The 24,609-nt window shown below is 38.9% G+C and overlaps 1 protein-coding gene across 4 annotated transcripts; it reads left to right on the top strand.

Annotated features, from left to right (window-relative positions):
* Positions 1–1,482: 1,482 nt before the first annotated feature.
* Positions 1,483–23,698, top strand: slc7a2 (solute carrier family 7 member 2). 4 transcript variants are annotated; one of them, XM_017704110.2, is made up of 12 exons: positions 1,483–2,000; positions 9,389–9,773; positions 10,020–10,175; positions 10,789–10,954; positions 11,065–11,201; positions 11,375–11,597; positions 12,462–12,601; positions 15,563–15,665; positions 17,478–17,668; positions 18,999–19,165; positions 20,876–20,984; positions 22,914–23,068. In XM_017704110.2, the coding sequence occupies exons 2-12, from the start codon at positions 9,410–9,412 to the stop codon at positions 23,066–23,068; spliced, it is 1,911 nt and encodes a 636-aa protein (XP_017559599.1). In that variant the 5' UTR covers positions 1,483–2,000; positions 9,389–9,409. The 4 variants fall into 4 exon arrangements, with proteins under 4 accessions (XP_017559599.1, XP_017559600.1, XP_017559597.1 ...); XM_017704111.2 differs by lacking the exons at positions 1,483–2,000; positions 12,462–12,601 and adding exons at positions 6,270–7,311; positions 12,890–13,026 and having other exon boundaries at positions 22,914–23,698; XM_017704108.2 differs by lacking the exon at positions 1,483–2,000 and adding an exon at positions 6,270–7,311.
* Positions 23,699–24,609: the final 911 nt, after the last annotated feature.

The raw sequence follows: 24,609 nt of genomic DNA, 5'->3' as shown, positions 1-24,609 counted from the left end.
CGTTTTCTTTTTAAGCAAGTGAGGATCGGGATTAGAGAGGATCTGATTATCTATATCTATAATGGAATTTGTTAAATTTTCAAGTTCTATATGGCGACATTTGTAAACATAAGCTGAATATGAAATAATTTGGCCTCGAAGATATGCTTTCAAAGATTCCCACAGCAATGAAAATGAGGTGTCTTCTGTTTTGTTGTTTCTCAAAAAAGTGTCTATTGAGGAAGATATAAAATCTTTAAACGCATTATCAGACAGTAAGAGCGGATCGAGTCTCCAGTTTAATTTGTTTTTTTGAAAGTGGTGGAATTTAATTTTCAAAGAGAGAGGGGTGTGATCATAAATTACGCTCGCCAGGTAATCCGTAGAATCAACCGCTTCGATAAGTTTTTGATCAATGAAAAAGTAATCTATATGTGAGAAGGTTTGATGAACTGTAGAAAAAAAAGAGAACTTTTTCCCATTGGGATTATAGTGTATCCAGGGGTCTACTATACCATTTCTGCCCATAAATGAAGAGAATATCTTAGACATCATTGACGGTAACAAGGATTTGGGGTCCGAACGGTACAAATTAGGGTCGATAGCACAATTAAGGTCTCCTCCCAATATCAAAGAGTGGTTGTCCATATCCGGTAGGGAAGATAGCAATTTGTTTGCAAAAATGGTGTCGTCCCAATTAGGTGCATATACATTAACCAAAAGAACAGGAGTATGAAATAGGACTCCAGAGACAACAACATATCTGCCTCTGGGGTCAGAAATTACCTTTGAGTGTTTGAAGTCTATTTTCTTATTAATTAGAATGGACACACCCCTAGCCCTACTGCTGAAGTTTGAGAAAAAGGACTGACCGATCCAGGAGCCCTGGAGTTTGGCTTGATCTTTAGGGCGTAGGTGTGTTTCTTGTAAAAAAGCAATATCTGTTTTTAATTGTCTTAGATGTGAAATAATTTTAGACCTTTTTATTGGACCATTCAGCCCCCTTACATTCCATGATATGAAATTAACAGGAAGTCCATGAGAAATTCCCCCGCAATTAAATGCGTTAGCCATTATATTTAACAGAAGAAATGAAATAACAGAAGGTAGCTTTGTGAGGTATTCTCAGCCCATAAAATGATTGTTGGATAAAAAGAAAAAATATAAAAATGATAAAAAACACACCGAACGTGCTTGTGGAACTCCCAGCTAAAGTGCAACCGGTATAACCCAAAGTCCCTAAGCCCCCTTCCCCAAACGAAGACGGCAGCGGGTTATCCCAATTTCGCGGTTCCCAGTTAACCAACATTAAACCAAAAAATCCAAAACACATCGACAGAAGGCTCCGTGCGAATATTGAAGTCGGAGCACTTCGCCTCAAAATACTAACCCGCAAACGTTAAGCAGAGCAACAACATAGCTCGCGTATTTAGCTTTTCTGGTCTCATATAAACCCAATGACCCAGTACTTTCAGTGTTTGAGTACAAAATAACAATCAGGTACAAACAGTTCCAGTTACTCAAATAGTGAGCAGAATCCTTATGAACATTGTGAAATTACTACCTGAGACGTGGTGAATAAATGTCTAAACTCTGAGCAAGCGTTCAGTTGGCACTCGTCTAAAGCAGTCCAGTTCAGGACGCCGCTCGTGCCGGGCTCTCCACTCGGTCTAGGAACACCTGAGCTTCTTGGGGGTTGTCAAAAAAGTGCCTCTTGTTGTCGAGCAGCACCCACAAACATGCTGAACTTCAAGCCTCTTTCATACAGCCTGGATTTCACCTGTTTGAAGCCTGCTCTCTTTTGAATGATACTGGTGCTAAAAAAAAGCTGAGTTCTCTACTCCTCCGGAGCACTTTCTCTTTATCCTGAAAGTAGTGGAACCGGACAATCATTGCTCTGGACCTTCCAATCCTGTGAGCCCGGTCCAGAACCGGCGGTGTCGGAACGCACTCCTGTCCTAGTATCTTCGGGAGCAGGTCTGCCACGAAGCCCCTGGCATCAGAGCCCTCCACTCCCTCAGGTAGGCCAATAATGCGCATGTTGGAGCGTCTGGAGCGGTTCTCCAGGTCGTCCTTGTCGACGAGGCGTTTGTTCTCTGTTTGGAGTTGGGAGAGTGATTCCTCCATACTCACAATCCTGTCGCTGTAGCTTGATAGTGCGGATTCCAAATCTGTCATGCGTTGGTTCTGTGAGTCGACCAGTTGACGAATGGAGGAAAGTGAAGCTGAGATTGGAGCTAGCGCCTTCTCCAAAGCCGAACTGATCAATGTGGAGAGAGTATTTGTGAGCTCCGCCATCAGGGCCGCGCGTAGATTTTCCCATTCCGCGGGGAATCCGGCTGAGGGGTTAGCTTAGCTTCAGTTAGCATTGACTCCTCGTGAACAACTTCTTGACCTTTATTCCTCTGCTGGCGTTGCGACTTGGTTGTCATTGTTAGAAGAAAACAGCTACTGAGTCAGGTTTTATGAACTGGAGTATTTTTGAGTGCTGTAATGAGCTGAAAAAGTTCGAATTCGCAGCAGCCTCCTCGCCATGCGTCTTCCCCTCTACATAGCCAAACCGGAACCCATAAACCTGGGATTTTAAGTGGTTAATTATAATGGAGAGAATGGATGACTTGAACAAGAGAAATGATCAGATGAGGGTGACAACAAGCTAAAAGCTAAGATTAGTAAGGTAACTACCTGGCTATCTAGATACCTTCAGTTTAGTGGGGGTAAAAATTGTTAGACTAATGCTATCTGACACCACAGTGATTCCCAATGCTTAATACATGCTGAGTATTATAGGGAGAGAATACAAATGAACATAAGCATGACATCAATATACAATTGTGAATTCTGAGGCTGAGAGATATAATGCTGTGCTGCATAATACTGCATAACATCACAAACAACAAGTTTAATTTTAAACTGCAATTCCCTGTTATAGGAAGATTCATTTATTCTGCTAGGGAAAAAGGATAGTTTCCTTGTATGTGCTGTTAAACCTGCAATCTATTAGTCAATTTGATTCATTTTAGATAGCATTTTAACATTATTGCTGCTTGCCCAAAGAAATTCACAGAGGGTAGATTAATTTTCACCACCTATCAATAGTAGTTACAACATGAAATCCAGACATGCAGATGTTGACATCCACTGAAGAGGAAACTGTTTGTTTTCTAAGTTAAATACAGATAGCGGTTAGTTCACATGCAGATGGTGAGCATACATCATCATGCTAGTAACATTCAAGTTAGAATATTGACTTCGTAGATAAAAGATACAATTGCTTGCTTATATGTATTGAGGATCTTGCACATATGTGTTCTTTGCAGCAGCTATTGTAGCTCATATTGTAGGTCAGCTTTTTGGTGAACATCTGTTTTTAGTCTGGTCACTAATAATTGACTGGGACATTTCCTGGTGACGGCACAGCTAAGTGGTGTGAGGTGTCCCCTATGCAAACAGTGTTAGAAGCATTGTGTAGCAAGGTCAATTTGTTGTCAAAGGACCAATGTACTTGATGGCCTAGATTGATCATTACATTGGTAGTTGGGTTAATGCACTGGCAATACTTGAGCCTGTGCAACGCCAAAATAGAAATTGCACATTCTTAGCAAGTTTGGTGAAACATATACATGTGTAGCAGTGAAAGATAACTATAGAATAGGCATTTTTTGCCTTACTGGGGAGTTAGAAAGGTCTAAGACGCTTCCTATTTTATGTAGGGTCGATGTAAGCCTATGGGTTCTGACAATGGGGTACCTTCAGGGCCTTTTAGGCCTTCACAGAATTATGTAGTTAAATTCAGCAGGTATGTTAGTAAAGCTCTTATTGAATTGTTAGGTTTTAGTTGAAAAACAAAATGGTTAAATTCTTGACATGCCCAACAGAAAATGATCCAGTAGGGATTTTTTTTTCTCAGTGGTATCTAAACAGATACAGCCAAGCAACCTTTCCCATTGGTTTGACTTCATACAGTTGAATTTTAAAGCCCATTGCATCACATTAACTACCGGCATTATTAGGAACTGACAGAGGAATCAGTTTTGTTTTGATTTCCAGTAGGTGGGACTAATTTTGGAAGAAGAAAATGTCTAAGCATTCTCAAAGTTCTAGATATGTCACTGGCTGTGAAGTGATGGCCTAACCATTGTGTTTCAGTCAGATGTTAAAAATGTACAACAGCAGCAGCTGTTGGGTTTGTGATCTAATAAACTTGGAACTGCCTCTCTTCAGTGTCAAACGCTGAGCAAAGCCTGTTCAATATTGTCCAAGGTTTCAGAAAATGTCTGAAATGTGCAGAGCAAACTAATACAGCAGCTTAAAGTTGTCCAGGATTCTGTTAAAGATGCAGCAGCTGAAGCTGACTTCCTATTTGCCAGCTTGTTTTGCGAATTTTCCATTCAACCTTAAATGGTGCTGCAGTTACATTCTGGCGCCTGTACAAGCTGTCACATTTAAGGTGGAACGAAACATTTGATTAAGAAGCTGGCGAATAGGAAGCCAACTTCAGCCTTGTTTAAAGATAAACATCAGCTGTGCCTCTTGACAGTGCAGTTCTTTGAGAAGGGGATAAAAAGTGCCAGCATCCCCTTCACAGCCTGGAGTGGTACATTTCTGCACATAATGTGCCATTGTCATTGGCACATTATAACAAAGCAAGTATACCAGCTTGGCTAGAACGTGGGCTGGTGTAAATTTGAGGGTATACATATTAATGAGTCAAGACTGTTACATAACAGTTTAAGATGGGAATTGGAATCGGCCCATTTCATTATCCTCTTTTGCAAATGCAGGGTTTGCATTTGAAGGAGGAGACAACAGTGTTTGAGGTTTATTTTATTGTCGGTTCCATGTACCAAACTCTCCTTAGTCACTCATGCCACTGTAATTATAGTTCTCCATTCTATGGCACATTTAGGAGTAGTTGTAGTAGGCATTAATTCTGTATGTCTTTTTTTTTTTGAGGAGTTAATTTGTGCCTAAACAGAGGCCGTTACACACTACACAGGACATAAAATGTTAGGCTATTTTGTCAGGACTTGCTGACTCATGACTTGGTCAGTGCTCCTCCAAAACCTAATAATGGGTCATTGAAGTGTATTCACTGATTGTCTTGGGTCATTGATTTCCTTTAAAATTTGCATGTGCCCTTTCGCATTAATGTTGTTTTACGTTTACTAGGATGATCAGTGTACACACTCACAATCTGTAGGCTCTTTTTGTCTTTTTTCATTATTACTAGCACAATTGTAAATTTTGAAGGTCCTTTGAGCAGCTCTTTGCAACTCTTGTTTCTTTGTCAATCTATTTGTCAAAAACATTCACTGAGGTTTTAAAACTGCATCATGCCTCTGTCTCCCAGGTTGGTGTGTGTGTATGAATGCTTGCAGTCATGGCTCCAACTCACACATCTATCAGGGGTGGCATTTGCTTTCACCCTTGCATTCAGGACACACAATGGGCTCAGAGCTGGGCAGTGATGGACTGAACTCAATGCCAGACACTGCTGATGGATTTGGCAGACTATAGCAGTTGAAGGCAGTGGTTTGCACTTTAACAGCCTGGCTGTTGCATCAGGATTCTTAATAAAAGAAAAGTCATTTTTTTCTTTTCTTACTGAAACCTTGCATATAGATTGATACCAATACAGAGATCACAGTTATGACAGTTATTTTTATGCATTTAACCCCTTAAAAGGCCAGAGACCACCGGCGGGCCCGAAATTTTAAGACATACTTCTATAACCTAAGAATTGTTCAACCAGTTTGCAGTAGAGTCCCTGTAATTACTGCATAATAAGCCTCAGTATGTAATAAGCCTGGTATTTGTTTCTCTTTCAGGAAAAAAAATACATGTGCAAATGTGTGTAAAATTAGACTATTTACATGAAAGGAACTGGAGGTCTAGAATTATACTAGCAGATTGTTAACATTAGGCTACATGAGGCTACTATTGTTATCACATGACTGTTCTGAAGCTGTTCTTGATATTTCAGGCTAGATTTGTCCAATATACCACTGCCGATACATCGTAAATATCAGGTTACTTTTTGAGAACCACTGCAATCTTCAGTAGAGCTATTCGAGCTAGTTTTACAGTCCTAAAGTCCTGTAAAAGTTTGGGCACTCCTGGTCAAATGACAGTTTAAGGGAAAATAACTCATCTGCCCGATTTAATATAGAATTACTGTTTATTTGCTTAATTTAACATATTGAGGGGCAAAATAAATAAATGAAGGGACAAAATAAATCCATTGTGGCCTGTGCAAAAATGTTGGCACATTTTATATTTTATGTTGATTTTTTTTTTTGAGATTGAGCAAAATGTCAAAAGTTCATTTCCTGCAGAAGATGTGTTAACTTATTTATGTTAAACTTATTTCACATAGGATATCAAGAAAAGATGCCATTAGCCCATGGTTGTTCAAGCTTTTGTATATATAAATCTGATCAAGCATTTATGCTAATCTGTAGCTTTTCTTACCTTGGAATTTAAATTCATGATTTGTAGTATAATGTATTCCAAATGACCTTAACTTGGATTCATTGAACTGTGTGTGCTCAGTGGCCTAGAGAAACAGGCTTCCATAAAGGCCTTTTACCTGCGATCACTCCTCCGCATCACTGTCCAATCAGCAGCCATGCTTTTAGTCACTCGTTCACACTGCATTGGGCAAACAGATGTGTGTGTTTCAATGTTTGTCAATGTCAGTTGCTTAACCATTTTTCAGTGCCCAATAAGTGCTCTGGCAGCTGGACATGTGTGCACTGGAAAAAGTATTTTTTCAAAGAAGGCACACAAATGGTTATTTCTGCCTCCTTCTACCCATACACATGCTTGCATGCACATACACACATATACTCAAACAGATGCGTACAAACACACACACAGTCCACACTGCTTTGCCTCCTCTGGACCCTGGGTGACCCAGTGTTGCGTGCTTCAAAGACCAACGTTGCCTCGCTCATGCTATCAGGCTAAACCCACTCCCATTCTTCTTATCTCCTCCTCCTTTTGGGCGGTACAGCTGTCAGACCAGTCCTTTGGATTCCAGGCACCAGGGCAGAGCAAGTTAAGACTCAGCCAGGATAGAATGAAAGGAGAAGTAAAAATAGAAGAGTTGGGGGTTCACATATCAGTAGTGAGGGCTTAAGCTTGAAGGAAGGAAGCATTAAAGTTGAGACAGGACTTTATAGATAGACCCACAACTCTCCCGCTTTAAACCAGTCAGTGACAGGATTCCCTAAGAGCTGTGTTGGGGTGCTGTAAGAATTTCTTCAGAGCCAACGCTGACCACAATATTACACTTGCAGCTACCTGTTTGATTCACACCTTTAACAGGTAAGTACTGTGACAATTTCTCATGGCCTCTGAAGTTTTTTTATGTATGAAGTTAGAGTCTGTGCAACTTTAATAGTCTGTCAGATTTATGCAGCAGTAACTGTATTAAGAGTGAAATTCGAATAGCTTGAATTTCAACAAAAGAATGCCTGCTAACTCCACTTTTCTTTAATGTGTAGTATGTTAAAACACATTGGACTGTGATTTATAGTACTGTAACAATTTCCAATTCCCAGTATTTATGCAGCTGTAACTCGCTTTATAGTGAGAGTGCCGTATGAATTTCTAGGAACTTAATGCTTCCACTAACTCTACTACTCTGCAAAAGCTAGTCTTTTCTGTAACACAGGAGTGGAGTGTGGTGATTCAGGTAGCACACAGTGTAGACTAATGTGCCCCCAGGGCAGGTTCCTGGAAGTCTTCCTGAGTTACAGAGCAAGAAACTGCTCACAACTGTCCCTTTCACAGCCTTTACACAAGCTTATATTATTATTATTATAATCTTCTTTTCAAATGCACCAGGGAATTCCTAAGCCTCTGACAAAGAGCATATTTTGAGTATATGGAACTCACACTGAGGTGTTTCATGTGGGCTTGGTATGATGTAATCCCGAAGACTGGATCTGCAACCTGGATCTGTGAAAGAACATGTATTTGGCCCTTTGCCATTTATACAAGTTGAGAAAAGCTTGCTTTCTTGACATTCTGGTGTGTCTTGACAGTGGAATGATTAATGTGGCAATTATTTATGGTAGTTGATCAGCCCTTAACACAATACTGAGATTCCTGTATGTAAATGCATTGTCCCCAACTGGGTATAGCCACATTTTATACCACACAAAAAGGATACAACCACAAAAAACTGATTTGAAAACAGTTATTAATGAGTCAGTAATGAGATGTTTCTGTAGTGACTCTCTAAGACACAAGTGACCTCTGAGATAGAAGTGGGACTTATTTGGCATACGCTCAGCGAGTTAACCAATACTTTGCCTTTATCAGCCTACAGCTGTCAAAATGATTTTTTTTACACATCACATTATGTAACACTTGCTCAAGCTTTTGCTTCTTTTTTTTTTTTTACCTGGGGCGTAGTATGAAGGCCCTGCCCAAAGTGCAGATATGTGCCCAAACAGTGCTTGACAGTTCTCCGTCACCGTTCTGTTCAATGCAAACGGACTGAAGAATGCTGGGTGGGTTAAACCAATGTCATGCCAATGTCTGAATATAGTGCAGAGGAGTTACTCTATTATTCCTTCAAGAGTTAAGCTCATGCATTGGCTGAGTGCAGCCTTGATAAGCTTTAAAAAGGAGTTTTTAGATTTTCAATTAGCATTTTTTTTATCATTATGTTGGCCGATTGGCAAACACACATGTACGTGTGTGAATAAGTAGGAACGGCTAAATGCACCAGCAAAACAGCAACTACAGAAAATTAGGAGTAGTTTACATGACTTTTGCATTTCCAAAAATAAACAAGGCACTATGTGCTGATGTTCAGCTATTTGAAACTGTGCAGTTTGTGCAGTTACTGTACACTGGTTGTCACTGTTTTCAGGGTCTTGCCATCTTTTATATGGTACATGCAGTTTTCCAGAAGTATTGATGATACTCATAATAAACTCAGAAAAACACATTGTAGAATAATTTGTCACAGTAACATGTCATTATATTTCCCACACCTCTGAATACTCAAATGCAATTAACTCGCTTATGTCTAACAACTTAATAGAGTATGATTGGGAAAATGCCACTGAAGTTTTTCTGATTCAGATTAATCTAGAGTGGTGAAATTCTCTATAGTTACACCTTGTGTGACCATCAAATAGTAATGTTAGACATTTTTTTAATACACAAGTCTTTTATACTTTTATTCACAATTAAAATGGGATTTTTACTTTTTTACTGAAAAGCTGTACATTTAATATGATATATTAAACTTACAGTTTATCTGTATGTTTCTTCAATTTTGCAAAATTGCTACATTTCTTCATATTTCTGATCAGGCAAGTTCAGAGAACATATGGACCAATTCGGATATGGGCACTAACGGTTTAAATTATTGACATTTCTACAGTTTCTAGTGTTAAGCAAAAGAATGCTGGCCCACTTGCTGTCATTCGGCCGCTCTCTGGTGCGAAGGAAGAATGTGGACTGTCTGGAGGACTCCAAGCTGTGCCGCTGCCTCTCTACGGTGGACTTAATCGCCCTAGGAGTGGGAAGTACACTAGGGGCTGGAGTCTATGTACTCGCTGGAGAGGTTGCTAAAGGCAACTCAGGCCCCAGCATTGTGGTGTCCTTCCTCATTGCTGCCCTGGCCTCCGTAATGGCAGGCCTGTGCTACGCTGAGTTCGGTGCTCGGGTGCCCAAGACAGGCTCAGCTTACCTGTACAGCTATGTGACTGTAGGTGAACTCTTGGCCTTCATCACAGGATGGAACCTCATTCTCTCCTATGTAATAGGTGAATATAACAAGCTGTGGGACCATTTGGGTGTCTGTTTAATGTTTTGTTATCCCTGAAACTCTAGGGGCTGGTATAGCCTATGACTGATAGCTGAAGAATAAACCTAAGGTTCAAGGTGTTAAAAATCATTGTATTGTCAAATTACTAGTTGAAAGTATTGCTTCTTGATCTTGGATTTTCAAGTACAATATTGCATTCATTTTTTTCATTGTAAACACACAATCTGGCTGTATTTTGATGCAGGAACCTCAAGTGTTGCCAGAGCTTGGAGTGGAACCTTTGATGAACTCATTGGGGGCCATATAGAGAAATTCTGTACAACATACTTCAGAATGAACCTGCCTGGTCTAGCAGAATACCCAGACTTCTTTGCAGTTTGCCTTATCTTACTGCTTTCAGGTATTTTCTTTTATTCAAATGTTTGTTGGCCATGTGTCAATGCTGTGACAGTTAAGTGTTTCTCATATCATATCTTTTTTGTCTAGTAGGCAAGTTTGGGCATCTCCCTGATGTGGGTGAATGTTTTCTCAAATCCAGTAAACAAAGGTAGAGCAATATCTAAGCAATATCTAAGTGGCTAAGCAGGAGCTGCATTGACACAATGAACAGAACATGTCAGGGAGTTTTGGGGCATGGAGCATCTGGCATTGTGTTAATATCTAAAGTCTGTTGGCATCTGCCCCAATCTACTATTCCCAAAAGACTGACATTTGACTTACTGGACTAAGCATGGTGTTGCAAGAGGACACTCTGGACGCTATGTAAACAGAGCATTTCTCTTTTTAATTGTAGTAAGGCCACAGAGCCATGTTGGACATGAGAAGCTGAGGTTTACAATATGTAAAAGTTAGAGCGTGAAGCCCTCTGGTTCTGCTTGTCTAGGCTATCCAGAGCATGTACATAATATTGATTGCATTTTTTTACTAAAAATAAAAGGGGACCTAGAGTTGAGCTTTGTGGAACACCATGCAGTTATGTTGACTGCTCTCTTATTTCTTTGTGTTTTTCTTAGGCCTACTTTCCTTTGGCGTTAAAGAGTCAGCGTGGGTCAACAAAATTTTCACAGCTGTAAATGTGCTCGTGCTTATGTTCGTCATTATATCTGGGTTCGTCAAAGGTGACTCTCTCAATTGGAACATATCTGAAGAATCCCTCATAAATGTCACTATTGTGACAAGGTGAGAAATATTCTATATAAGGAATAGGACACCTTTTCCCAGTTCTAATACAGAGCATAAAGTTTCAGTAAGTGAAGAAATTACATTAAACTCACACTTGTGCATTACAGGAATCTGTCCTACACTGGAAATGTCACAAGTGATTATGGAGCTGGAGGATTTTTGCCTTATGGCTTTGGAGGAACACTAGCTGGTGCAGCAACATGCTTCTATGCCTTTGTAGGATTTGACTGCATTGCAACAACAGGTATAAACATAATAAAACAGACATAATAATAATAATGTATAGACATAATAAAAGAGCTTGTCCTGGTTTTAGTTAAAGTCACTAATTGTCAATTAGTATGTATGTAATGTATGAATCATTCATTTTTATGACGGAACATAGCAATAGAGTGTTCCATATGTTCTCTTGATCAGGTGAGGAGGTGAAGAATCCTCAGAGGGCAATTCCCATCGGTATAGTTTCCTCCCTGCTGATTTGCTTCTTGGCTTACTTTGGTGTGTCTGCTGCCCTCACCCTCATGATGCCTTACTATCTTCTGGATGAGAAGAGCCCACTGCCTGTGGCCTTTGAATATGTTGGCTGGGGACCTGCTAAATATGTGGTGGCAGTGGGCTCACTGTGTGCACTATCAACCAGGTAATTTTTGTTCCCTAACTTCGACTCGTCCTCACGGATTGGCTTTTAGGAATGTACATGTTAGCTGTAATTTAACGGCATATCAGAAAGCGAGCTGTTTACAAAGGTGAAGGTGTATCTAATTAGAAAAAAATCACTGTCTAATGTGATGTGCTTAATTGGGTCTATTGTGGATTGATTCCTAAAAACCTCTAATGGCTCTATTCTATGGTGGTGGTTTGTGTGAAAGAGCTGCAAGCATACATGGCCTTGCACTAGTGTCCAATCTCAGCTTTGTTGTGGCACTCTTTCAGGACAAAACCTAAGCATGCCCGGTGTCTTTCGTTTTTCCTGGTGAGTGAAATCAGTGATCGATTGTGTGCTCAGGTGAACGTTCAACAGTAAAGTCTGTGTTGTAGTAGAACTGGAACTTAACTATGCAGGGTGAATGCCCTATGGCAAAAAAATTGGGTACTCCAGTTCTCCAAAAGTATTTGAAATCTACTTACATGACAATGTCTGTCTCATAATAAAATTCTACTGTTTTAAGATAGTACCAATGTAATTTGCACTTTTATGAACACAGTTGATATAAAGATACCTATAACTTTATTACAAGGCCTAGAGATGATCCAGGAAAAATAAAGATGCCATGATTGAACGGCTAAATCCCTAAGTTCTCATTAAATGCTATATAGTGCCCACATTTGAAATCTCTAAAAGGTAACCTACCAATCATGACCACTATATAGCGCATAAGAGCTTTTGGGGATCTGGTCTTTAGCATGTAATCGTAATGCTCTGTGGCTGTGATGCGGTGTGCTGGTGTGAGGGGGTTGCCTGACTAACGTGTTGGTCCTATGCATGTCTCTGCTCTATATGCAGTCTGCTGGGCTCCATATTCCCAATGCCACGTGTAATCTATGCTATGGCAGAGGATGGGGTGCTTTTCAAAGTGTTAGCCCGAATCAATCCTAAGACGAAGACCCCACTTATTGCCACAATGACCTCCGGTGTAGTTGCAGGTGAGAGCTGGGGGTAAAACTTGCTGTGTAAAACTGGCGGCATGTTCCACCAGGCAAAAGTGAATGTTGAATTCTAGGCCATCTTTGGACAGTCAGAAATATTCCTAATTACACAGAAACAAACTCTTAATGGACACAGAACGGAAATATCGAAAGAAAGTTATACAGCTAAAACACAATGCCGGAGCTTGGCATTTATTTGTTCATTCACAGTTGCCTGTGGTGTGTCGTATGTTCACATCTGTCAAGACTTTGTGTTTGAACCATGACCCCATTTTTTGTCTCTAGCCTTTTGGGCGCCATGTTTCCTCTGCCCCGCATTCTGTTTGCCATGGCACGAGATGGCATACTATTCAGATTTCTTTCCAAACTGAGTAAGCGTCAGTCACCAGTAGCTGCCACTATGGCAGCGGGCACCACTGCGGGTAAGCTCCAACAGAGAGAGGCCTGGCACGGTCTGCTGTCTTGTTGTGTGTCAGTCTGGGTGGCGGTACAGTGTGTGCATGCTTGGGCTTGACGTGGTGGAGGATGCATGCTGTTGGTCTGGTGGTGGTAGTGTTTGTATGAATCTGGATGATCTATTTGGCTGCAGATGTGGGGAACCCTCTTTTGCACGTATGCCTTTTTCTTATTTGATTCAGTGTATGAAGGAATAATAATACCTGAGCTAAATGAATCAAATGCATAGAGTTGCTGCCACATCAAAAGCCTGTAACTCCAGTGTTTTGTTTACTTTAGTTTACTTGGTGCTCATGGCAAAGAAAAATGTTTTCTTCAAAAATGTTCACATTGAGTAAAAACTAATAGCCACTAACTAGCATCACATTAGCATGGTGTGATTTGATGTTGTGGATGACCAAACATGGAGTTTGAAATACTGGTCTAAGAGGTTTTAGAGAGCAAAATAGCACAGAGAAATTAGAATAATTACTTCAGTGTAAATGGTTTGACTTGGTCTTTCTACAACTATAGCTGAAGTTAATGAAACTGTGAAAGAAACTAATGCATGCAAAACTATTACAGCTATAATGTTATGTTAACCTAGCAAAAATCTGTACACTGACTGCATATTTCTATAAAACATAATCAGTTTTTTATGCCCGTACAGAAGTTATGATCTGGGCAGAGGTCTCTGTAGTATCAGCTGTAGAGAGATTCTCAGAGAAACAAGGGAAGTTGAAGACTTTGATGCTAGCAGGGGTGAGTTCAGTGGGTGTTCAAAGACGGTACACAGCTGAATGGTGGGTAGAGAGTAGAGTACAGCAGAAAGCACCAGGCAGAGGAGCTCAGGGAGTTTTGTTTGGGAGGCCCCTGTGAGTGTTGTGAGTGAAGTCCATACTGGAGTGGTTTGGGTTTATTAGTGTACAGTGCAGGCCTGCTGAGTGGAAGTTTGGGCACCTGTGTCAATGCACTGGAGTCATGGGGCATGTCTGGAATTGATTGTTTTAAATTTTAAATCAATAAAGCGTTTGCATCGTGTCTTCATGTCAGCTTTGTTGTTGTAGGATTCTATAATCATTATACATCATTTGTTGAGAATGCATTGAAAGTATGATGACTGCTGTACTTTTTTCTTTATAATAACTACCGCATTGAAAAAATGCGTATGATGCATTGAATTTACCTGATTCAAATGAGTACATTATTGGTATATGAGTTGTATTAGTTACTTTGGCAGTAATTGGGCTGATATTTCTTTTATTTGTGTGGAAATGAATCAAGTAAACCCAAAGCATCACTTTTTGCAATGTGAGTACTCCTTTCAAAGATAATAACCTGACTTTAAATTTGTCATTTTTTTCATGGATTTCGCTATTTAGATAACCTCTTCTTGAAAAATATGTACACAGATTTGTAATGTAGTGCCGGCACTCAGTGTGCATCAATCAGTGCTTATAGATATTTGATTTTAGTTATGAAAGCCTCAGTCAGCAATACATGAGGGATATTTTTTAAATCATTTTTCATTTTTATTATTGTTCTTCATTTATTTTATTTTTTTTATTTTATTTTAAAGAAACCTAAAATTTTGGTTTGACCAGAAATAATAATGGTGTGCCATCAGCTGTCCATGTCCTTATTCAGCGCTATACCTATAAAAAAAAAGGCAATATGTGCTCGAGTAAGTGTGCATGCTACCAGTGTGTACGAAAATCCTTGATTAGGATTTTCATAATCCATGGACCTTTTCTGTTGTTCTGTTGCGTTTGATATAATTTGTGGTTTGAAAGATGCTCACCAGGAATTCATAACATTTCAGTTTGACATTTATAACAACAATTTGGCATAGCCCATCTTAGGCCTGTTTTGTTCAAATGAATATCACAGTCTCACATCTGGGTGAATTCCTGATTAAGCTCTTTTCAAATATTCTCTTAAAGCCATTTTTGTGTCCTGTATGTGTTTTGCACTTAATTATTATTGGATGCTTATAATAATTGGATGAATAATTATTGGATGCTTATAACCACCAATTAGCATCATATGGACTGTATCCCTGAATCATTAAACTTCTATAGAAATTGACAAAAGTCTAGAGCTATTCTTAAAGGCAGCTGCTAGTAGTTTTAGCTTTGTAACATAATGTTGTCTATTTTATAGATAGCTGTATGCCATGCAGTGTCAGAAAGCAAAACTGTTTGAGATTGCTTAATAACTCAAAGTGTTTAATGATCTAGGCATGCATGTTGTGTGGTGTCAATTGGTGATATATAGCTGCTATTATTAGTTAGCTTCATTAGCCTCTAAACCTTAAAAAGTGAGATTTGGACACCAAACATGTCTTTGTTGATCAATTTAGGTCCATTTTTTTAGGTTTGAGTTCTTACCACACTATTCCTTTAATGTGGTCTTTACATTGTGTGCAGTGTAATTTAGTGTCTTTTGTAGGACTAATGCCATTTAAATTCACTGTAATACTTTATTATGTCTAATCTGTGTTTTTGTGTGTCAAACTCACAGCTATCATGGCTTGCATTTTTGACCTTAAAGCCTTAGTGGACATGATGTCTATTGGAACCTTGCTGGCCTACTCTCTCGTAGCTGCTTGCGTTCTTATTCTCAGGTCAGTGCCTATGGCTTCACTCTGCAAATTTACTATGTACTGCAAAACTGGCTTCCATGCTAAACAAACTTGCAAGCAGCTGTAGCAAAAAAATATAACAGCCTTCCAGATACGCCCCTGTGTTGCAGCGAATGTTATTGGATTAGGCCCATGGTATAATCAACTGAATACAACTATAGTGCAGGTCTCTGTAGCTTCTCTAGTTCGTAGATTTGTTTATTCAGCCTTGTTTTTTTCCAATAGGCCCACCTTAAAAGGGCTCAGAGTTTACCAAAGTCATAAAAAATGACCCATGTCATTTTTTTGACCCCTGTTAAAAAAAACAAAAAAAACAAAACAAAAATAAAACCCAGGAATTTTAAGAATCTGTGAAGGGTTGACCAAAGAACACATACCTTTAATGCACATACACCAAAAGCTATTTCAGCAGTTGGAAGGAGGGAGGAGGGCGTGCAGGCCTATGAGAGGCTAACAAGGGTTTTGCAGGCAGGGTGTCATAAACATGAAAACTGTGCTCACTAATATAATCACACCATAAGTGCTGCAGGGAAAAATCTGATTAGCACCCCATGTAAACACATTTTAGCATGATGAAACAGCTTTGTTTATTATTTTAGCATGTTTTCCCCTAGAAAACGTATTACTTTTGTTATGCAATAGCTCTTATTACATAATTACAATACGTTACATTTGGAGTATAGATTTGTGATTTACTTATTGATTTGTTTATTTCTTTATTCTAATATGAGGTGACAACAAAATCATTGTGAAAAACATTTTTTTTTCCTTTCTGCAAAACAAGCCCGCATGTACTAACACTCATTTTAAATCAAATTCAAATGATGAAGAAGCTTTAGTACTTCATCAAACACTGTATTACCTGAAAGTTTGTAATGCAGTAACTGTGGCTAAAAAATAATATAGTCATTGTCAGGGACTTTTAAGGGTTATATGTCCAAATAAAATCCCGTTTCAAAAAACAGTGGAGACACTATGCAAAATGTAACTGAAAATCATTTCTACCCTATATTTAATTGAACATATCACAGACAAAATATCAAATGTTGAAACTGAGAAATTCTATGAAAAATATATGCTCATTTTGAATTGAACACCAGCAACACATCTCAAAAAAGCTGGCAGGGGGCAAAAAACACTAGTAAAGTTGTACACAAGGGGGTACACAAACTTGTGCAGTGCTAAATAAAACATCTGGTGGAATCTCACGATGATTGGGTATAAAAAAAGCATGATTGGGTATAAATAAGCATCCGAGCACCCCCCATCTTTCAGAAGTAAATATGTGAAGGAGTTCACCACTGTGTGAAAACTATATCACGATAATTCAAGAATAATGTTACTCAATATAACAAAGAAAAGAACTTGTGGATTTCATCATCTGCGGTGCATAATATCTAAAAAGACTCCAGCGAAAACTTTATATGCAAGGGACAAGGCTGAAAACCAATATTGGCTGACTGTGATCTTCAGGCCCTCAGGTGGCACTGCAAACGTGTTGATAAAATGATTTTGACCTTGTAGCCTGTAGAAAATACTCCATCATAATCAAAAGCTTTTATCATTTCCCACCTAGTGCTCATGATTTATTGAGCCATTTTACTCTGATTGTTATATTCTCTTTTTTTTTATATTTGGGGGTTTCAAAAGTAACAGTTCCCATTTGTATAGTCATTTATTATACAGCTAAACCAGCTAGACTATTTGTCATGAATGTCAGGTTCCACTATGTTGTGACTGATAGCATGGACATAACAGACCTTATGTTTGATGATAATTGGTCATTTGTTTCAGGTACCGTCCAGACTCTGTACCTGAGAACAGCAGGATGAATAAAGAGGGAGAGGAGTCAGAGCTGACTGAGTCTGAGTCTCACCTCAACAGGCTGAAGGATGGAGAGATGACACTGCAGTCACTCCTCAGCCCCTCCCTGCAGCCCACAAAAGGCTCCTCCAATGCCGTCAACATTGCTGTTGGGGTTATAGGTCAGCATCATGTCTTTTGCCACATCCTCTGATTCAAACATCATTGATTACGTGTTCATTGGTTTTCTTTAGTAGTTACGTAAGTAGCATTTCATGACACTTTGTTTTCTCTAGATAATGTAACAGTTTTCCTCTGAGACGTGAGACCACTGGTGCTCTGACCATGTATTACCCGAGCGAGATTTCATTCTCTTTTTGCTGCCTCCATTGGTGAAGACTAATCTCACAGCTTTTCTCAAAGCAAAAACAGTTTGGTTCAGAAAATGCTGCTACGCTGCAAGCACAAGGGTCACCTCAGCTCCCACCAGCGCTACTGACCAAACTACTACTCAAATAGAAACTTGTTGACATAAAGTATAAACAGGCTGCTAAAGCTGATGCTAAGTAAGCATCACCAGTGGCTAACACATTTTCAACTGAATGGAGCGATTGTTCAGTTTAATTGCACTCATTCAAAACAATGGGGACAGTATTTAGTGTGATAAGTGTGTGGATGTGATGCAAAGATCGCAGCATCAGGGCTGTAAGAGCAGAGAACAGACTGTATAACTGTACACTCACACACAATACACAACAAAGATACATACATAACATGAAGATCGCAGCATCAGGGCTGTAAGAGCAGAGAACAGACTGTATAACTGTACACTCACACAATACACAACAAAGATACATACATAACATGAAGATCGCAGCATCAGGGCTGTAAGAGCAGAGAACAGACTGTATAACTGTACACTCACACAATACACAACAAAGATACATACATAACATGAAGATCGCAGCATCAGGGCTGTAAGAGCAGAGAACAGACTGTATAACTGTACACTCACACAATACACAACAAAGAAACATACATAACATGAAGATCACAGCATCAGGGCTGTAAGAGCAGAGAACAGACAGAGTCTAAACTGACTGAGAAAAGTGTATAATGTTGAAAACAAATTTATAACTAAATCAACACCCTGAATGCCTCAGGTTAGCAAGTGGTGATCAAATCACAAGACAGATAACTTGACAAAAAATATCTATTAATAATAATAGCACCACATACTTACTATACTTAAAGTAATAGTGTCAGTGCATTATTTATTAATGAAAAACTAGTGTATAGTTCATCGTATGCCTTTATTGATTTGTGTTATATATTGCTCTGTATGAGTTATTACTGAGTATAAATAAATATTAAAATGAGAAATGATTTCAAGCTTTTAAGTAGTGTGTAGATGAGACACTGAATGCCATTTGTTTGAAAATATGCACGTTTCAGATTGCTTGAAACTGAACCTCGCACAAATACTTGTGTATGTGTTTTCTCTTTCTACAGTCGTTACAGTATGTGTGATCAGTGCCATCACTACACATTGTGGACAGGCCATTCTCAGCATGGTGCCCTGGGTCCTGGGAACACTAGCAGTGTCCTTTGTTGTGTTTTTCATTTGCATCATCTTGGTCTGTAGACAGCCACAGACAAGCAAGAGGGTGTCCTTCATGGTATGTAAACTAGAAAAAGTGCAAGTGAAAAGAAAATGTATAGTTTTCCCCAGTACCCCAAATGTAGTCAATCAGCCAAGATGTTTAGTGTCAGATGTTTGCTGCTTTAGTTTTGCACTGAAGCTATGAGGCTAATGTAAATAACAAGTGATCAAAGCTCATACCCAACCTGTTAGCACTGTACAAAGCACACAGCAACACCACCACGTTTTACAAACTGGACTGTTTTGTTAAGCAATCTCAAGCGGACATGTTCTCATTGTTTCTTATACTTTCTGACATTCTGTTATCTATAAAAATGGGTGAAGGTGCATATAAAAGGCTTTAAGCTGGCTTAATCTGGTTTTATCTGAGCAATGTATTTTTGTCCATTTTTATAGGATAATAGTTAAGTCCTACAAGCTAAAGTTTTCTTGGGGACTACTTAGCTTTATAACTCCCTGCTTGTACCTCTCTTGGATGTACCTGTCATGGATCTGAATGAATTTCAAGAAAATATTTTATCATAAAACTGTCAAAAAACAATGACCCTGGCACCAGGCAACATATTCATAGCCATTTTATATGATAACTTTCTGTGAGGGAGGCTTTTAGAGGCACTAAACTCTTCAGATGTCTAGCTCATATCATTTCAAGCAGGTCAGTGGTGAGTTAAGCATTTTGGAGGAGGCTAAACTGGTTCCTATAAGCTTCTATCAACTACATTTGCCCCTTAGCCCCAGTGCAAAACTAAAGAAGCTAATAGAGTCCCAGAGGAAGGCAGTCATATTTCGACTGATCATCTACATTTAGAGTAAAATGGAAATGGTTTAAATTGGTTTTTTATGTCATATGTTTTGTTTTAATGACCTGAGTAGCAATAGAACATATCTGTAGATAGATAGATAGATTCAACTTTATTGTCATTACTCAGTACAAGTGCATGGCAACGAAATGCAGTTAGCATCTACCAGAAGTGCAAATAGTAGCAATAGTGCAAAAAGAGACTGTGCAATGTGTGCAATAAATAGACATAGTGCAACAAATTATAACAGTATATAGAATAAATTACTATTATAGATATGCAAAAATAGATTCACTATAGGTGTGTAGATATATACATGAACATGTTGGAGATGTACACTGTATTGAATAACTAATATCTGTAATAAGTTGATAGCAAAATGGATGAAGAGACACACGGGCCATCGCTATGAAATGCACATGCTTTTTTTGGCACAGCTTTAAATAGTGTTGGATGCAGTTTGGAAAATGCTTGTGTAGCACAGTGAATGTAGTTATATAAAGCATGTTGTGATGAAAAGAAAGATAAATACATAAATGAAACCATTATTTATACTTAATCTACACATTGAATACACATTTCAGTAACATATAAATATGACATATATGTATATGTGTACTTTTATTTACATATTAAAATCTCTATTTAGACATTTTAAGGCATATTTATTTACATATTTTTCATTTATTGTACATATATGTATTATTACATATTGCAATATATGTACTTATACGAAAAAGCATTGTTGGGAAAAAATGAAAAGACATGCCCCATTTATTTAAGCCACAGCCAACATCAAAAGCAATGAGGTGCATCAAAACAAACCTGCTTAATTTGCTCCCCAGACACCCCGGCTATGGTTGCATCAGTGTAGAGGTGATCTGTTCATTGCAGTCTGTTTAAAAGTGTTTTTGTTTGCTCTGCAGGTCCCGCTCTTACCCTTTCTGCCCATTCTGAGTATATTTGTCAATGTTTACCTCATGGTGCAGCTGAGTGGAGACACGTGGATCCGTTTTTCTGTCTGGATGGCTGTGGGTAAGTGCACACACACTGTCTCTCTCTCTCTCTCTCTCTCTCTCTCTTTCTCTCACACACATTCACACACACACACACACACACACACACACACACACACCAAACAACTTATTTAAGCATGGCCAGTAAAACTGATGAAGTAGCAGTTCATTAATACACATAGTAGAACATTAACTATATAACGCCATACTTTATACCCTTACATATATATACTACATAACTTTATACCCTCCTGTTTCATTATCTAATAGAATAAAATACTCAAAACCATATTGTATCCCTTTGGATGCTTGTGTTTGACTTTTGTTGTGCAACAGTCAGAGACCACTGTCTCTTAATTTCAACAACCTAACAAGCATTCAAGACCTGGTAGACCACAGAAACTGTCATTATTAGATAAACCAGCTAACTTCCAGAATCTTAAACTGTTACATAACAGTCTTCACTCATTAATGCACCCAAGATTTACATACATCAGCCCACATTTGAGCCCAGCAGTAAACAATGATAACGGAGCAACAGCAATGAAAAAGGCTAATTCTGTGCAAAAATGTATCATTCCAGGGTGTGAAGATAATGTTGGCCCTTTTCATACCCTTCGTTCATCTTTAAACGTGGCTGAAGTCAGCTTACTATTCAGTAGCTTCTTTATTAAATGCTCACTTCCACCTTAAATGCTACAGCTTGTACAAGTGTCATGATGCAACCACACTACCATTTAAGGTGGAACAAAAAATTCACAAAGCAATTTGGTGAATAGGAAGCCAACTTCAGCTGCCACATCTTTAACAGGAGCCCGGACAACTTTGATTCAAACATGTTAGTTTGCTCTGCACATTTAAGTGACCCTTATTAGTCCCACAACGGGGAAATTTCACCTCCGCATTTAACCCACCCGTGAAGCGAAACACCACATACACTCTAGTGAGCACACACACACTAGGGGGCAGTGAGCACCCTTGCCCAGAGCGGTGGGCAGCCCAATATGCAGTGCCTGGGGAGCAGTTGGGGGTTAGGTGTCTTGCTCAAGGACACCTCAGTCATGTGCACTCAGCTTTGGGGATCGAACCGACGACCTTCCGGTCACAAGGCTGGTTCCCTAACCTCCAGCCCATGACTGCCCCATTTCATGCCAGAGTCAAACATTAGACACTGACAAGCAGCTTCACTCTGTGTTTGACATAGAGAAGAGGGGCATTTTCAACTGTATTAGCATCACAACCACAACAGTAACCTGTAAGCAGCCATGCTGTGTGATTTTGTCCACTTTCTGACAGTCGAAGCCTGATCGAAGTTTCATAGTGAGCTTACACCTTTAATTTACTTTCTGTTGTTGTTGAGTTTTTAGAGTTTGTTGTTTGATTTTCAAGTAGCAAGTGTAGGTCATGTTAGCTACTAGCAAGATCAAAGTAGCTAGCATAGCTAACTAAACAGTGTGACGACTGAGCTTATTTATTTAGGTCCATTTCATTTCCCTGCCTGTGTCTGTTTCGACATGTTGCTTCTGTGTGAGCCATCGTGGTGCCTGTAAACCAGGAAATCACAGCCGAGCTCATCAAATTCATGAGCCCCAGATTAAAGGTTTTAAATGGGAGTGCAAAACCAAATCTGTAGTTGTTCATGGATATTTTGACTAGAAATAAAATAAATGAAGAATGGTCTCTGACTTGTGCACAGTAATGAATGTCATTTTTTTCAGACTTCATTTTTACATTGTTATACATTAAAATTAAATAAAATATATAATGTTTCTATTTAAAAATAAAAATGGTATAAGTGCATTATTTTTATTATTATTAGTAGTAGTAGTAGTCATAGTATTAAATGGTTTACTTGGAGTGTTTTTAAATTCTACAGTAGGAAAGAAAGGATAATATGAGTGAACCATAGACACGTAAACTGAAATGATTTACTCTCAAACTTCAACAGGTTTCCTCATTTATTTTGGATACGGTATGTGGCACAGCAGTGAGCTCCAGAGGCAAAGGCAGGCCACTAATGCTGCGCCAGATAAAAAGATGATGCAAAACAAGGACACTGCTGTGGAAAAACTTGTCCATCCGGAGAAAACCAGTCAGTTTTAAAGAATTAAAAATGATGCCTTAAGACTGTTTCTCTTATCAGCTATTGGGCTTTGTTAACCCCTTGACCAGCTGACAGTTCGGCTCTGCTCTGCACCTCCCCTAACAGGCCTGGTTTAGGCACACTGCAGAGAAATGTTTTGTAGCTTTTCTCATAAGATTGACATCCTCATGAATGCTGTGATGCGTGAATGTTATTATAATGCACAATGTATGAAATATGAATGTAGTTCTCAGTCAGCACTGTGCATTTTAATGAGGAGAGAGGAAGACAGTTTTAAAGACTTCAGCTCAAAATAAGTGAATGAGTTTAACACAGTAACTGACTGTTGCCTCCAGTTGTAGTATGTTTATATGCAACACCTTTAAAGGAATACTCCATTATTCTCCAACCTAATCTCTGTTTGCCACATCTATAGCATACTGTTACCATGGGCAGTAATATCCTTGTATTTATAACAGGATTGAACAGCTTTTGATATAATGGGAGTCAATGGTCCGGTGCAGGAGTGGCCATTATAAATGTGTTTTGAGTAGTGTTGTCACATGTTAATAACATGTTAAAATGCCTAAAGTGTAACACCACTGGTTTGTATGTATATACTAATTTCACTATATATGCATTTTTTTTAATCACCCTTTGAATCATTCGTAGTTCCACCCTGAAGCCCAGCTGTTTGCGTGCAGTTGCTATGATGCTGTAGCTGTAGCCCTCTCATTTAAACACAGCTTTTAAATGGTAAGTTCCATTGATGACTCCCTTGATAAAAGTGGAAAAAAAATGTCCAATTACTGACAAGCCCTGAATTTGTTTATGATGGAAGTACATTGAGTCTAAGGAAAGCAAAACGCAACGCTGATACCGGTAATACCAGTAACATCAATAATGCTAGAACCAGAAGACACCTTCAGCAGTTTACCCTGGACAGCGCTTGTAGGATATCTATGGATAAACCAACAAGGAACACACTAACAAAAACCATAGCAAACTGTAAATCTCAAGTTCCCCTTAAGACATAACATGGTGGTGTGAGAGCAAGAGGATACAGTTGTGGAAGAGTTGGAACATGCAGCTGCTGTTGCTCTCACTGGACATCGGTGATGAAAATTGGAAACTACATTCAGAATTTTTTCAGAATGATTTTCATGTTCAACCCTGCGTTCACATGATGAAAAAATATTGAAAAGTAGTAGATACATTCTGATGAAGCTTATTTTGCCTACTAACATAGCTATGACATAAATGTACAGTATGCATGTAGTGTACAGCCCTACAGCCCTATTCGAGCTGGAATCACTGGTGGCGGTGGTAGTTTAATTTAAAAGGGTTCAACAAGCCGATTTGTAAGGGACAAAGTAATTACCCTAAATGATTTCAGAAAGCCAGGATCGAATTGTCATAGTCCAGATGTTAACTTCATAGTCAAGATTATAAGAATATGGTTAAAGAATCCAAACATCCAAACAGAACAGCATTAGGCCAGTAAAGTGGACATATTTGACCTCACAAATGCTGCCCAACAGAACAGAATAACATCCATCCA

Source organism: Pygocentrus nattereri, chromosome 8 (assembly GCF_015220715.1).
Source record: "Pygocentrus nattereri isolate fPygNat1 chromosome 8, fPygNat1.pri, whole genome shotgun sequence".
NCBI classification, from domain to species: domain Eukaryota; kingdom Metazoa; phylum Chordata; class Actinopteri; order Characiformes; family Serrasalmidae; genus Pygocentrus; species Pygocentrus nattereri.
The sequence above is the reverse complement of the archived record's forward strand: the minus strand, read 5'-3'. Positions and strand labels throughout refer to the sequence as shown.

Coding starts and splice junctions, on each gene's coding strand:
- slc7a2 (XM_017704109.2), top strand. CDS start 9,410: ATGCTGGCCCACTTGCTGTCATTCGGCCGCTCTCTGGTGCGAAGGAAG. Junction 11,202..11,374: donor TGACTGCATTGCAACAACAG/GTATAAACATAA, acceptor TCTCTTGATCAG/GTGAGGAGGTGAAGAATCCT. Junction 12,602..15,562: donor GACCTCCGGTGTAGTTGCAG/GTGAGAGCTGGG, acceptor TCAAACTCACAG/CTATCATGGCTTGCATTTTT.